This window comes from Accipiter gentilis, chromosome 27 (assembly GCF_929443795.1).
Source record: "Accipiter gentilis chromosome 27, bAccGen1.1, whole genome shotgun sequence".
In the NCBI taxonomy this organism is placed as follows: Eukaryota; Metazoa; Chordata; class Aves; order Accipitriformes; family Accipitridae; genus Astur; species Astur gentilis.
In genome coordinates this window covers 3,374,160-3,389,281 of record NC_064906.1, presented here as the reverse complement: position 1 = coordinate 3,389,281, position 15,122 = coordinate 3,374,160, and the positions used below count along the sequence as shown (strand labels likewise).

Below are 15,122 nucleotides of genomic sequence, written 5' to 3'. Positions count from 1 at the left end.
CAGACAGTGCATCTTCACTGCAAAACAAGAGGTTGGCTAATGAAAGTTGCATCATCTTCACTACTGTTTTAACTCAGCCTCGGTCTGTTGTAAACTTTAATTTGAACTGCAAAGTCAAGCCAAAACCCAATGAAGTTCTTTGTTGTTGAAGTTCATGTTCAGAATTTGGATTAGCCAACATGTTTTTTGCAGCACGTACTGGGTAGGAGGAGGGCCTGGGCGGGGGGAGGAAGGGGCACATTCACAAAACCTAACTTTAGCCTGGGAAGGTTCCTTCCAGGTGGATTTACAGCAGCTAAAGTTAGGTTTCTCTTGAAGGCAGCTTGGATGAGGAGCCCAGCTCTCTATTTACGCTGGATGGAATATAGGGAAGATTGGCCTCTGGGCTAATGTTGGCCTGGTGAATATTCCAGTTAGCGCCCAGCACCGCAAGGTACGGACTCTTCAGCCCCCTGGAGAAGGCACTGGTACTAGGAAACTGGCCCCAACCCTTGCCACCCAACACAGAATTTAGAAAGGGGAGATCTGACAGTTGTGGTGTTTACTCCCGATTTGGAACCCACTGTAACAGCAAAGTGACAGTATTCATTTCTTTTCCAGGGCAGCATAACACCAACTGACTTCTCCCTCCAAAAATGCTTCCTTCCCTATGAGAGCAGAGTCTTTACTATATACTGTGCAGCAGGTGCTCTGCTTGTAATCCTGATACTAGCTCATTGTCAGCTTCTCACTCCACCATTTTATTTTGCTCAGCGTTTAATCAGTAAGCATAAAGCAGTATGAAGAGCCAGACATCTGCATTCAGTCACTGAAATACCAAAGCTGAGAACAGTCAAACATCAGACTATATTCATGCCAGCAAATGACCTAATTTGATTGCTAGTCTGAAGGCAGGTTGCATTTACACATACCATAGAAGTCCTATACAGCTGATATGACTACTACAGGATAAATAATTAACTGAAATGAACGTTTCATGCTGTACAAAAATACTGTATTCTACAATCAAATGAGTCCTTTTCCTGCTATAATTTTTGTATCAAATATGTATATTAAAAGTGTAACTGTACATTATGTAAATCCTATAGCCTCGTTACTTATCTGCACTAGTGTCTTACCCTGGTGGAGGCTCAGTCCTGCAAACTGGAAACGTTTCTCTGTTTTATTGCTGCATGGCCCTTCTTAATGTCATACTTCTGTTTGTTAGGGTCAGGCAGAAACTAGATGTGGATTTCTGTAGCCTTTTTAGGATGTCCTATGTAAGGGACTGTGGTTTGGGACAAGAAATCTTCCTGACACATGAAATTGTTAGCGGACTACAATTTGCAGTTATCATCTACCACACAACGGGAAGAAGCTCGTGGATCCAGTTTGCTGATACGCTCTTGAGACCTGCTTAAAAAAAATTTAGGGTGACACCTCAAGCTGCTGTTTTTAAAAAGATGTGCTATGATGAGCTTAAAAAAAAGAGGGCCCTATTGCATCCCAGAGATCTGTGTGGTGAGGGGCCCTCCAGTTGCCGATCTTCTGCAAGAAGGAAGGTCAAATACAGCTGCAGTAACATTATCCTATGCCTTGGCCCTCAGTCTACGGACAGACAGGGATAGGAATGCGCCTTATTTCAGATTCCTGCAGGGCTGCCAAGTTCTGTTACCTTTATTGTAGAGTCACATTTTGAACTGCAGTAGCTCCTCCATGGGGAGGTGGAGGCTGCCAGCCGTGCTGCAAGCACACTGCAGAGCCGGGCCAATGCAAAACCCGAGCTCAGCGTCTCAGGGTGCTGTGTGTGAGGGAAGATGCGACAAACCTGCTGCTTCTCCCCACCGGCCCAAGAAAGGCCAGAGGGACTCTTTCACACCAGGACCAGTTTCCCTGCTGACACTCCTGCAGAGGCTGGGAGCTCTAACCTGAACTCCTGGGCTGGGGGGTCGTTTTAAAGAAAAGACTATCTTTTGTTATTCACTCTATTACTTTCTTTGGCGTGGGAAGTGACAAGAATCTTTGCATTTGGGAATTTTGTTTATTATTAGTTTATTCCACCCAGCCTTTCACTTTCTGGGTGATATCTGATGAGTAACTGAACATACAGATATCAAAGCATACATGTTTTTGGGAAAAAGAAGAAAGGGTCGTATTACAGTATTTAAAATGGGATTGTTTATCATCAAATAGAAACAAGTTCTCGACTTCTGTGTAGTCTGAATTTAAAAAGATGACTGATTTGGGTTTGTAACTAATAACAATGCTTATAGTAAAAAGTTAATCAAACCTGCTGATTTATACACCAATGGGGGGAACATATTAGTTCTTAATCTCTCCCTAAATTTAAAATGCAAGGAGGGGGGGGGGGAATGGTCCAAAGTGTGGTAAAACACTCTATAAAGTAATGTAGTCTAACACTTCTCTAGGTTTCTGTTATTGCAACTGTAATTTTAGACATTTGTACAGGTTATCTTGGACACAGGAAAAGTATATAGTCACAGACATAAAACACCTATGTATAAAATATAAAGCAGTGTTATAGTTACTAAAAAGGACATGCCTTATTGCTACAGCAATTCTTGCTTTTTATATATTGTACTGTACCACAACTTGTTTTGAGAATGTCATTTGCATAAATTATTCAAGTTTGAGAAATATTCACACATTTTGATTCTACAATATTTAAAATAAAACAATTTTCTAATGTGTCTCTTTATTAAAAGAGAAATAAAAATGTCATCTTGTAATTCTCTTAGGCCAGACACAAGGGTTTATACACCTTTTTTTTTTTGTTTTTCTTCTTTCTCGCTATTTACTTGCACAATGAAAGCCGCTGTTGGTACAAAGATTGAAGAGCTCTATAGAATGGTGCTTTACACATTCACAATCGGTCTGTGCAATTGTGAAGTTCTATGAATGACCAAAGAATTACCAAACATATTTCCTAAATATAAAGGAAAAGAAAAAAAGAAAATCCTTGTTTCCCATTAAAACAACACCAGGTTGCAATTTGGACACTTGAATGAATTCCAATGTTTTAAAGCTGAGACTTCAAAAGAGAAAGGCATGTTTGCTGCAACATCCGGTGACTGTAATACCTTACTTGGAAAGGTAAGTGGTTAATTTGCATAATTTATAATTTTTATACTAAAGAGCATTTTATATAAACCAGAAAAAAAACCCTAAACTCTACAGATAAAGTTCTTACCTCCAGTCACTGCTGCAGGTAAGGTTGACATCAAGCTGTACAGCGCAATCAAAAACATACTTACATCTTAGCTCATTTTACAGGTACAGCCATAATCAAGGCACAAAGATCTTCTACAAGTATTTTTCTTCAATAAAGTTGTACAAAATAATATTACATTTTACAGTCTGTACAATATAATAAACCAGCAGTAAAACAAAAAAATATATATAGGGAGAGGACTGTTGTCCAAGAATGATCTGAACTAAAAGGATCATTTGTGGACAGCACAAATAACGTAAGTGAGGGTGGTATAATTTTCTGCCTAGATGCAACAGGCTGAAAAGTAGCTGTAATTCAAATGCCTGAGGTGTGCAGAGACACTTAGCTCCAAAACCCCAGAAAAATTGCTTTGTCTTCACTGTTCCTCTCATTATCTACTCTACTTCCTGTGCCAGTAACGGCTTAAAAGAGGAGGTCACTTTATCAGTTGACCTGCAACTCAGAAATGCTAAAAACTGTGACAGAGTAATAAATATTGTGGTGCTGCTACATTGTGTGTCTACTTCCTCAACAGTATTTAATAACCTGATACAAAGTGCATTAATCTTTTTTTCACCCATCAAGTACTCTTCAATGTCATGTTAAAAAGGAAACCCACACAGAGGGATAGGTGTGACTTTAGTGTCATCCAGCTGACATACCAGTTTGAACTGACGTTAACCTGCTGGAAAAAATTTAGCAGGTCACGTTCAGTTAAAAAAACAAAACCTAAGGGAACAGAGGTAGCCGAAGGGCTTAGTGGAATGACGAAGAAGTGGCATGTCAAAATAAAGCACAAAAGTCCCAAAAAGCATGAAGGAAAAACAACCCAAACTTGCTTCAAATCAGCTTTAAGGTTAAATAATTAAAGTAAACAAAGTGAAGAGACTGACATTTCTATAGTATATTCTTCCACCCTGTGTGGGGTAGTATCAAGAGAAAGAGTAAGGAGCAAAGAATTTAAAACCACAGGTTCCACGGTGATCCCCCTCACAAGAGTTCGTACTGGCGGAGATGCATCCTTTGAATGATGTCTCGACAGTCGTTGAACACTCTGCGGATATTTTCTGTGTCCACTGCACATGTAAAGTGTGGGTAGCAATAATGCCTGCCGTCTCCACTCGCTGTACTTATCCTCTGTGGAAAAAGTGAGGGGGGGGGGGGGGAAAGGCTCAGGCGCCGTGCCACAAGAAGTTTCACATATCGGCGGTCTACACGCTTACGGAGTACCACGAGACCTGGGAAATTCTGTATGTAGGTCATTAAAATAAACAAATAAATACAAAGAAGGAGGGTCTGCGGTCTGGTCCAATATGAACCACAAATTTGAAATGAAGATTAAAAAAAGTGATGGGTACTCTTACGGGGTCAGTACAGTAGTACTTCGTAAGAGCCGCTGGTGCTACCATCATCTGCACAAGCTATTGTCATTTGCACCTCACTGCAGCTAACCTGTGCTGCTGACAGCACGGCAGTCTGCCATGCAGCTGTCCCAGGAGTGATTTTCTCTTCTTTTTTTTGGTGCCATCATGTGGCAAATTTTTGAACTCCTGGCTTAAATCAGCAACACAAACAGAAAACCTCCCAGCTGTGAAGCCAGGAGTGGCGCAGAACAACATCCTACTACTTCTGCTTCTTGAAGCTGAAGGCCCCTGAAGCTACCTTTACTTACAGCACCTATTAAGCTGGCTGAAGACTTGGTATCGTTATTGAGACCAGAACATGGTGGCATTATCATGCAGAGCGGCCGGGTTCCCATAGAATAATAAAACATGCACAAATCCAGTAAACATCAGACCACACAGAATTAAATTTTCAGAAGGCTACTGTGCAACTTTTTAGGTTGCTAACCTGACCTCCAGTGTCACTTCATACTCTTCTCTTGTTAAAATTCCCCAGGATCTTAAAAAATATATATAAAAAAATATCTTAATTTTGTTCTGTATTACTATAGGACTGATAAATATAAATCCATTCTAGATCATTATCTTGAAGAATATATATGGAATGGAATGTCACGAAAGCAGAAGGTCAGTTCCTGGGATAACAGTTTTTATAAAAATATCTAGTCTGAATTTTATTACAAATTATACTGGCTAAACAAGAAGAAACGTTTTGTCTCTCTCTCTTGCTACACTATGTATTTTTAATACAGTGATTTATTTTACATGTAGGATTGACCTTTTAAATACCCGCAGCTACAGATAGGCAAAACTATAGACATTTAGAAGCCACAATTTACATAAGTAGATTAACAAGAAATTGCAAGTAACGTAGGCAACATTACAAATTACAACACTAATTAAACGGGGTATTCCATACATACACTAAAAACTATTTTCTTCTTACTAAGCCACACTCAATACCTAGTTCAAGGCTTACCCTCGTGATAAATATTAATTCAAAAACGTATTCAATTGATGGGTAAGTTGTTAAGACCATATTTGAAGCATGAAATACACTAAACAATAACAAAACAAGAAAAAATTTTACAAATTACTGCAATGGTGGTGAAATGCTGAAATTCAATTAAAATGTAGATTGTATTTGTCTACCTGCAAAATCTTCCAGAAGGGTTTGAGGAGATCTTTGCTGTCTTGCAAAGTCTGGGGGAAATCAGACCCTTAGGAACCCAAGGGCCAAAAGGACAGTGGTGTGCATGGACATTTTAAAACAGTAAAAAAATGCAAGTGTTTCTATGTTTGATACAATAGCTGCTTTACATTTCCCCCCCCCCGCAGATCTGTTCTGTATGACAGTGGTATGCCACCACTCAGCTGCAGCATGGAGAGACCAGTTACTAAATTTTTGTTTTTTTCCAAATCAGACTTAAAAAACCATATTGTGCCCTGAAAGACGGTCCAGTCTGCCTCACAACTACTGCTGCACTTTTTCATTCTTAACTCGCAAGCCTCGGAAGCATTCAGCCTTGGCCTGTTGCCGGGGTCCGTGGCTCTTTTGCTCTGCGCCAAGACCCAAATCTGTACGTGCAGCCTCCAGCTGCACTTGCGACCTTGCTCTCATCCCTTCCAGCGCACTTCCTCCAAGCAGCACCATCTCAGTACGCTCCAACAAGCACATTAATGTCTCTGTACGGTCTGCAGACAGCGGTTACATACCGTAAGGATGCGAGACGGGGATCAGACTCCTCTGACACACGCTTTCTGAGACTAAACGTTACATGCCATCAGTGAGGGACAACGTACAAACGCTTTCGGTGCCACTCAGATGCGGGACAGTAGGGAGCACCCCACCCCACCGACCCAACGTTCAATCTTTTCCTTGTGTTCTGGTAAGATAACTGTTCTTTCACCAAGTGTTTGCTTGTCTTTTTCATGCACTGATTCCACTAATGTCTATGGTAGTACGCTGCCCACAATGTTCTGGTGACACCTGGTTACATAGAAGGCATGTCAAAGGATGTATTTCCAAAATGTTAGGGTGTTTTTTTTTGGTCCCGACAGCTCTGTAGCTCATTTTAAGATAAATGCAGTATTTTCACCCCTACTCAAAACTCATTTTGAATAGTAGTGTATTACTTAGCACCCGTTCAGAGGGGAAAAACAATATCCCCTGGGACAGCAACATAAGAACATTTACTTTCCTGTAACACAAGTGTGTGAGCATTTAATACTGGTGTCCCTGTACTGCAGGGGTCAGGACGACAGTTTTCAGCGAGGAGCCAAATGCACGATTTGAGGGAGCCTGGCCTGTGTGTTTGAACAGCAGCTCCAGATTCAGATTTTTTAAAAATCAGCGTGAACCAGAGAAGCCATGCCACTGTTTTAACAGGGGTTACCTATACACTGGGGATGTATTAAAATGAAACATCAGCAGCTGGAGAGCCCTGTGTACAAAACACCAACATGGGGCTGGGGAGTAGCCTAAACAAGAAGCGCAGGAGCATGCTGCCTCTGTGTAGAGCTTGGGAGGAGAAAGGACGTGCCTGAACCAAAGGAAGGAGAACTTCCTATAAGATATGTCCCGTCAGCCCTCGCCCACCACTCCCCCCATTAAAAACCAGTGGTGCCGAGCAGCCAGGCTGGCCACCAATGCCTCCAGAGGCTACAGGCCCCTGCATCAATTCTGAAATCAGGAGCCCATGTATTTTGCCTTCCTAATACTCATATACCACCACGTAGCAACAGTTGCTGGAAATGTGTTTACATTTAACCTCCTTCTAAAAAATCTTTGAATTACATGCTTTAAATTTGCCACCACCAGTGCCCACAGCCAGGTAGAGTTTTAAAGGGTGCAGCCCCATGGTGGTGATTTTCACACATATCCACACCTTATGCAGACCCGCTACCATGATAAAAATCACAATAAAGCTTTAAATGAATAAAAACAGGTTTCTCTGAATCATGTCTGAAAATTTAACAGAGCGGGACAAGGAAAAGGTCATAAATAAAGAGACTTGGAAAGAAATGTGTAAAGCAGAGCCAAGAAGGCTGTAGGCAGAAAATAGACACCTTTTCTTCCTTGCACCTGGCTAAGGACATCCGACCCCTCCCCAGTCTGGATGCCAAGCTTATTTCCCCCACCCCCTTTGTCCCCCTCTTTCTGAAACAGCCTTTTTTGCCTACTCCACAAGCCTGAAAGTCGGTGTTTTGACTCAGCCTTTGCCCACCTCGCCCTCCCCGCTGGGCCCGTGCACAGCCTCCATTACTCGGGGCACATGCGGGCTCTTCAGACCATTTGTGGGAGCAGAAACACCTTACTTGAAAGTCCTGCATTTCGAACAGCCCAAGAATTTAAAGCAACTGTTCAAATGACCGCATCCCTCTGTTTCTTTACCCTGAGAAACCCAACCACAAACCCAGGCAGGAGACACACGAACATCGCTTACGGAGGAGATGCTCTCTGACAGGGCTGCGGCGGTTGCAGGGAAAGCGGGGAAAGCCGTTTCAGCCCTGTTTCGGCCCCACGCCCGAGCCCCAGGGACTGCCTGGCAGATGCCGGGTGGTGGCCCCGGCCCAAAGGCTTCTCCTGCACCCAGCACCCGCGGCTGCTGAGGGCTCCTGCAGCCACACTGTGTTTTTTTAATGTGGTTGCAATGCCTGTGCCCCTTCCCCTCCCTACCCGCTTCATAGGTGGCCTCTTTCTGTAACGCCCGTGAGCCATGGCAGGCAAGGGCCTCACCCTTGGTGTGTTTTTTTTAAATAGTGAAAATAGATAAGGGTGGGGAGTTTCACCCTAGTTTCCCCATAATTGGGTTCTCTTAGAGCCTCCTTCCAAACTTGATACCATCACCTGCTTCACACCATTTCAGCGTTACCACAAGAGAGATCTGGCTTCAAGTGGTTTTTTTTCCCCGTAACTCTTATGTTAAAACAGCACATTCTGACATTTTTCCTCGGAATCCGGAAGGTTAAGGCGGTGAACGGAAAACCCCAAGGTGTGAACACAGTTAATTGTTTCTTTCTTGTTGCATCAACAGCTGCAAATCCTAACAATACTTGTAAATGCGTAATGACTTTAAAATTCTTAATTCTAATAACTAAATTTGTTCTCTCTAACAGCCCCACAGAGTTTCTACCAGTAGGGCAAGACAGATGAGCCTTGGTTCTGGTCTCTGTTACTGCTTTGCATTGTGGGCATGACTCGATAGGAGTGAAGCCGTAGGCGATACCAGATTAAGCCCTCCGTTTCTGATAGCAGTGCTGGGCTGTGATTGTGTGCCTGATAACTGCTTCTATCTGCGAAATGTAGACGACACCTCTTCAGCTCCAGCTCTGGAGGAAACCTTAATTGCAAGAGTAATTGTGACCAGGCAAGGAAACTTTCTTATGATTGCTCAGTAGGGCCATGACACCAGTCCTAGACTGAGGCAAACCTCCTCGTTGGCAAAACAGAAATCTTATTTAAAGATAAAATCTGCTTTTTTTGTTCATTCCCTCTTGCCAGCTCAGCACTGCCAAAGCCCTTGGAGGAATGCAGGATGAAAATTAAAAAAACCAACCAAAAAGCCTATTTGCTTAAACACGGACCGGATACACAAAATAAACGTTCAAGGCAACAGCCAGTAGCATCTTACAGGTAAAGACAACCACAGAAAACCTCACTAACTGGCAAGGCAAAAAGTGCTCGGCGTTGCCCCCCCTTGTGCAGAGAGGGAGGGCTGCTGGCACCCTCACCAAACCTGGAAGCAAGCAGGCAGGCACGTGGCCGTTTTCAGCACTAGCACTTACTTGCTGTGTGACACTTTGCAGGGCAGGTGACTTGATATAGAATGGGCATAAAAATGTGCAAGCACTGGGGACGGTTCTGCAAGATGGCCAGCTGAAAAGAATCAGGGAATTGCCAGACGTTCTCCTCTCCTTCTAGCTTTCCGCAAAAAACCCATCAGTTTTCCCTAAATAAACTACACCATCTGCCAGTATTTCCTATGATAGAATCACGCATAAGATCAAAATTACTCACTAAAAACTCATCCCGGATGAAGAACTTGGCTCTTGTGACTTTGGGGTCTTCTCCTGCGTCTGGTGTTGCTGTTCAATTAAAAATACATGACATCAGAAACATGAAATGCAAACTATAATCTACTTTTCATAATAAAATATTTAATAAGGAAGAACTAGTCCTTCAATACAGAAATTAAAATGTGAAATAGCCACAGGAAATTCCTGATAGGTAATTCTAAAATGGAAAGGTATTGTAAAACCTGACTACGCATTTAACATGTTTTAGGAACCTGAAAATTGCTGAAATCATTGCATCAATGTCATTGGTTGTATCATAAAGAGGTTTACTCACATCCACAAGTTTGTTCGTATAGATACAAAACAAGCGGGGAGTTAGGGTTTAACTTTTATCAGAAAATGTAACTAGAAAAAGCAGCTGAGCTGTTCAGTTTCTGCAGCAGAACAGCATGTCCTGAATAAAGCTTCTGCAAGCAAGAATTTGGGCTGAAAAATGGTTAGTACAAGATTACACTTGAAAAAAATGATAGCGTCAAAAAATCTTTTAATACATGTATTTTATTTCCAGGCCCCAAGTCAGCAGAATACTTAGATATACTGCCCATCAAGGGGCCTTAGGTTAAATTCTTGTTGAAGTGGGAGACTTATCGGTCAGTACTGTTTGTTGGCAGAAGAAGTCATCTATATCTAGGCCATTTAACAACTATATTTACTGTAAGTGTAAAAAACAATGAAGAGATAACCTATTCATTTCCCTTCAGTGTGATTTCTCCTCATCTAAGATACCAAATCAGATGATTATAATATGGTAAAGGACAGAATTTATCAGACCATGGAAACCTACTTTTTACTCTTATCTATAGCGCTGGGGGTACACACAGAGCAGCAGCACCATCAGCAGCATCTTAGAGTTCAGTGCTGCTGTCCTTAAATAATGTCAGCTGAAATCAAAGAATAAATGAACAACTACGGGTTAAAAATAGAGAGCTGCTTCATGTGTGAATATTCTGGATCACTCTGGGTATCCGCTGTGAAATCCCGATGAGAAACACCAAAAGCTACTTTATTCTGACAACTGGCTTACTATAAAAAAAAATGTTGAAAATTTACCCAAACTCTGTATACATAATCTGCGTGATGGTGACAGAAAATTTTTTCTGAAACTCCTTAGCATGATAAAACTGGTGCCAGGTTAACTTGGATTTTAGGACAGTTTATTTATCCTCTCCACTTGAAACTCAGTATCACAGTTCTGAAATTCCAGACCTGACTGAAAGCTGAAAATAGCTTATTACCATCTTTACTTCTATAACCTAGGCTGTTGTTGATGGTCAGTGGAGAAGGAAAGCCTTTTCCAACGGGTGGCTGCAAGCACTACGCCAGGGGCATCACTCGGGTAAGGCAGAGGCTAGTGGTCAGAAAGGGCAAGTTTTACCACTCTTGCTAGACACAGGTGCCAGATATTTGGGAAGCCCTCTGCCTGGTATAAACTGGCATAAGACTAGAGTTTACTAATGCAATATGCTATTGCGGTGCATGAATCATTGTACTTCTTGAAACGATAAGAAACCGAACCCATGCTAATAGCTCCATTGTCACAGCTCTCTCTGTATTTATTGATGTGGTTTTCCTCCATTCAAGTTCCCTTGCTGGTCTGCTGGGCTTCCCATCAGTATTTGCAAAGGCTGAAGTTTACAGCGTCGGAGGATGCAGCATGGCCACGAAATAAGTCTAACAAATCCCTAACAAAGTTCAGCACTACGGGAGGCCCAGGCAGAAGCGTCTGGCAGGGAGGCACGTGCCTGGCAGCTTTGCTTTCCTGGGACTTGGGTTGCTCCAAAGAAGGGGAAGGCAGGTGCTCTGGAGCCAGCCCCCTGCCGTCCCCCCGCACCCCCGCCAGCAGCCAGAGCCCCTTCAGACCCTGCCCGTGCTGGGGCACCTCCGAGCTACGTGCTGCCGGCACGCTCCTTACCTGACCAACAGCTCGCCTTAAGGAGCAGTGTGTGCTTGTGGATTTGGGTGTGCGAGAGAAACAGACAGAGGAACTATGGGCTGGGCTATGCCACCAGGTCCAACCCCTGCGTGGTGAAAAACCTTACCATCCTCAGGTACGGTATAATGCGCATATTCAGGGAAGTAATCTTCGATTTTTGATTTCCCTGCCAAGACTTTTTCAGCCAGCATGTCCTGTTTATTCAAGAACAAAATGATAGAAATGGTCCGTAACCACCTGCCAAAAACAAACCGAGTGTTTGTGTTATCTCTGACACGTTAATCAAGGAAAACAGATCACTTCAATAGAAAATTTACTGGCTATCCCTGCATGGACAGAGAGCAAAGTAATGTGGAACATGCTTCAACAGAAAAAAAAAGATGACCTAAATTACTGTTTCAATTGGGTTGCACCTGTGCTGGTGGGTATATTTATAGGATCCGTAAATACATTTACAAAAACTGCAGCAGACATTGCTGAAGGGAGCAGTCTTCAAATACTGTTTTCTAAATTATCCTTTTGATATCGAGTTGGGAAAATGATGACATTTCCTAAGAGCACCGCAGTCCAGGAACAGGTATTACTGTCTACTTTGTTTGGATTTGCTGAAGCAAAAGAAAAAGGCTGGAAAGCTGCCTTCCCCCAGACTGCTCTGTCTTAACTATCGTTCATCCACAGAGATATCCTGTCTTTTAGGGTGCCCTGTATGACACCTGATGAATCAAAAGAAAATAATCTCTCTTCTTCCCCAGTTAATACCTAGCCGTCACTGTGACGATGTGCCTTTGGGACTTAAGCTTAACGTTTTCCCTCACTCTACCTTCAATCACTTCTCAGTGCAGAGCATCCTCATAGGTATGTGCTGAAAACTTCATTACCTTATTTTGTGTATTGTTTTTACTTATTCTCCATCAGGAACCTATTCAGATTGCTATTTGGTTACGTATCTATAATTTACATGCACTGTGGCAGAATGGCAATTTAATGGCCATTACAATTAGATTAGATCTATATCATGAAATATCATCCCACAAGGCAGAGAAACTGTGTGCCCTCAGAGACGAGTCTTACGAGAGCAGCTGCCCACACAGGTATTGAGTGCAGCGCCAGCCGGTGAATTGAATGCCACGCCAACAGCTAGCTGCTGCTCCTGCTGCATTTCAGGAGGAGACGAAATGTAATTTGGAGGATGCTCTCGGTCTCGGCCAAGCAGCACAGTGACACCCAGAAGGGGTCTCCCCCGCTTCCCTTGTGGCAGCCAGCACTGGGAGCTTGCCCTTTTCAAGCTGTCCCCACGCTCCGCATCGCTTTGGTGGCAGTGGCGAAACGCCGTGTGCACCCTCTCTGCGCCCCGGCCCCCGCCGAGGAGCTGTATGAAAAGTGGGGTCACCCTGTGACCGGGGCCTACCTCGACATCTTCTGAATAAGCAATCTGAGCATATAGTAAGGGGGGTCCTATTTTGTAAGGAGTTGAACTGTAGCTAAATTGGGGAGGGTGGGTGGGAAATAAGGTATGTTTTACCTATTATTCCAGATACTTTTGAAAAGGTCCAGGGATTCCCGTAGTCTGTTTGTGTTATTGTCCTCCCTTATTACCATGTTGTAGCTGCTGCAAGCCACAACGAAGATGATAGCCGTGACATCTGGGTAGAGCACACAAAAGAAAGGAAGGAGAGAGAAAAAACCATCTCTGTTATCCCAGCATGTACTCCTTTGGGTAACGCTGCCATTACTCCCCAAACTGCCAAAAATACCCAAAGAAATTACCTATAACACTGGACTCCTGTATTAGTGACACACTCTGTGTGAATATGAACACTAAGCTGCTCACACCTCAGAGAGTAAGTTCAAAATAAAAATGTGGAATATTTTTACTTACCATTAAAGCATTGGATCCATTTTCTTCTCTCATCTCTCTGGCCACCTACATCAAACATGCTGTTAAAAAGCCATAGGATGTTATATCACTCATGTGCACTAGGAAAGTCATACGAAACATGCAGCATGAGGGTTCAGTTTAAAAATCTGACAGCCCCAAGGACAGCGGCAGTAAAATACTGCCTGAAGGGGAGAGAGATCTGCGGATGCCACGCTGCATGTCAAGAGCTCTGCTGATGCTGCGCTGCATGTCAGAGAGCTGCACAGCTCCGCCTGTCCTGCTCTGCCAGGAGAAGGCTACTGAACCCACAGAATGAGAAATATACTCTTTTCCAGGGCAAGTGTTGGCCTTTCCAGCCCACAGAAGCGCATGTGGCAGGTTTTGGCATATTTTGAAGGGTGGTGGGGAGAGCGCGTCTCTGTGAGGAGGAGCAGGACGTGGGGGCAGCTCTGCCCGTCAGCGCTGCCACCTTTCTGGACAAGAACCACTGAGCGGAGGCAGCCCGACAGCGGGTGTTTTACAGAAACAGAGCGTAAAACTTTGACAAATACAGAGCTTGCAGCCCTCTGGAAGGAGGGAGACATTTAACTCTCCTTGTCCCACTGTACAAAGTCTGACTCATGGCAGGATTCCCACCGACTTCTGTGAGATCTTATCTCCAACAGTATTTTATGAGTTTACAGTGCTACATCAATGAACCAGTTCATAAAAACAGCCACAGACAAACCCACAATAGAGCATCACTACTACACATAACTAATATCAGCTCTTTTTGCAAAGTGTGAGGCAATTTTACCAGGACCCATGGAAAGAGAGCTAAAAAATGAAACCAACCAAAAAAACCCCAAACCAGCTCCCATCCTAAGCCTACTATACCAAGCATACATGAGCACAGATATCTGAACTAAGTTTTTAAAAATTAGTATGATATTCATAAATTATTACTAATAGACTTACTGGAAATTTACTTTATCTACTTGAAATCTTGTTTCAAAAATCCCTGATGTCAACACTCTGCATCTTAATAGGTCCTGGAAATGAGAACAGAGAAGCTGATTAATAAGGTTTTTTTCTAACCTCATTCTGTTTTTAAAAGCATGGAATATTATTTTCCACAAAAAGTCTGAAACGTTCCATTTAATTAAAGTTCGATCAGACTCGTTGGTAAACCTGCATTTGTCCATACTGACACAGCAGATCTACACAAACACCATCTCTGCATTTGGTTTGTGCACACTCAAAAAACAGCAGACACTTTATACATTCTCCTTATTGCCCACTGAAACCTGTTATTGATGGTCATACAATTTTGTATGTGACGTGGATAATGAATTCTGAAGTTACATAAAACTAAGAAAAATGTTACTCATGTTGTAAAGTCAAGTATTCAAATGTTAGAAAACTCCAGATTTACAGTTGCCCAGGCAACCTTAATTCTGCCCTCTTTTGTACTGAATGAGACAGGAATCCTATCGAAATAATAGCTTGTGACTGAGTAATTAAAGCTCTATTACAGAGCACAGTGGAACAGAATTTAGGTTGTACGCAAATCTGGCATTTCTTTCTTATTTTTCAAACTAGCAATACTTTACAACGTAAATAACATTCTTTTAATAA

The 15,122-nt window shown here is 42.7% G+C and overlaps 2 protein-coding genes across 17 annotated transcripts in view; one reads left to right on the top strand and one right to left on the bottom strand.

Moving 5' to 3' along the window:
- The window catches only part of MPPE1 (metallophosphoesterase 1), a 34,556-nt gene extending 31,486 nt beyond the window's left edge, over window positions 1-3,070 (top strand). For 7 of the 10 annotated variants that reach the window (XM_049830341.1, XM_049830338.1, XM_049830342.1 and 4 more), the window contains one exon: window positions 601-2,648. In XM_049830341.1, the coding sequence (XP_049686298.1) occupies window positions 601-783 (183 nt within the window). In that variant the 3' untranslated portion in view covers window positions 784-2,648. Of the gene's footprint in view, window positions 1-318; window positions 2,649-2,812; window positions 2,918-2,984 lie in introns of those variants that run through there. The other 3 variants (XM_049830346.1, XM_049830344.1, XM_049830345.1) reach the window with 3 other exon arrangements.
- GNAL (G protein subunit alpha L) overlaps window positions 2,757-15,122 on the bottom strand; it is a 193,658-nt gene continuing 181,292 nt past the window's right edge. For all 7 annotated transcript variants that reach the window (XM_049830328.1, XM_049830327.1, XM_049830330.1 and 4 more), the window contains 6 exons: window positions 14,463-14,536; window positions 13,506-13,564; window positions 13,149-13,269; window positions 11,733-11,863; window positions 9,635-9,702; window positions 2,757-4,348 (listed from right to left, as the gene is read on the bottom strand). In XM_049830328.1, coding sequence (XP_049686285.1) covers window positions 4,202-4,348; window positions 9,635-9,702; window positions 11,733-11,863; window positions 13,149-13,269; window positions 13,506-13,564; window positions 14,463-14,536 — 600 coding nt within the window. In that variant the 3' untranslated portion in view covers window positions 2,757-4,201. The remainder of the gene's footprint in view (window positions 4,349-9,634; window positions 9,703-11,732; window positions 11,864-13,148; window positions 13,270-13,505; window positions 13,565-14,462; window positions 14,537-15,122) is intronic.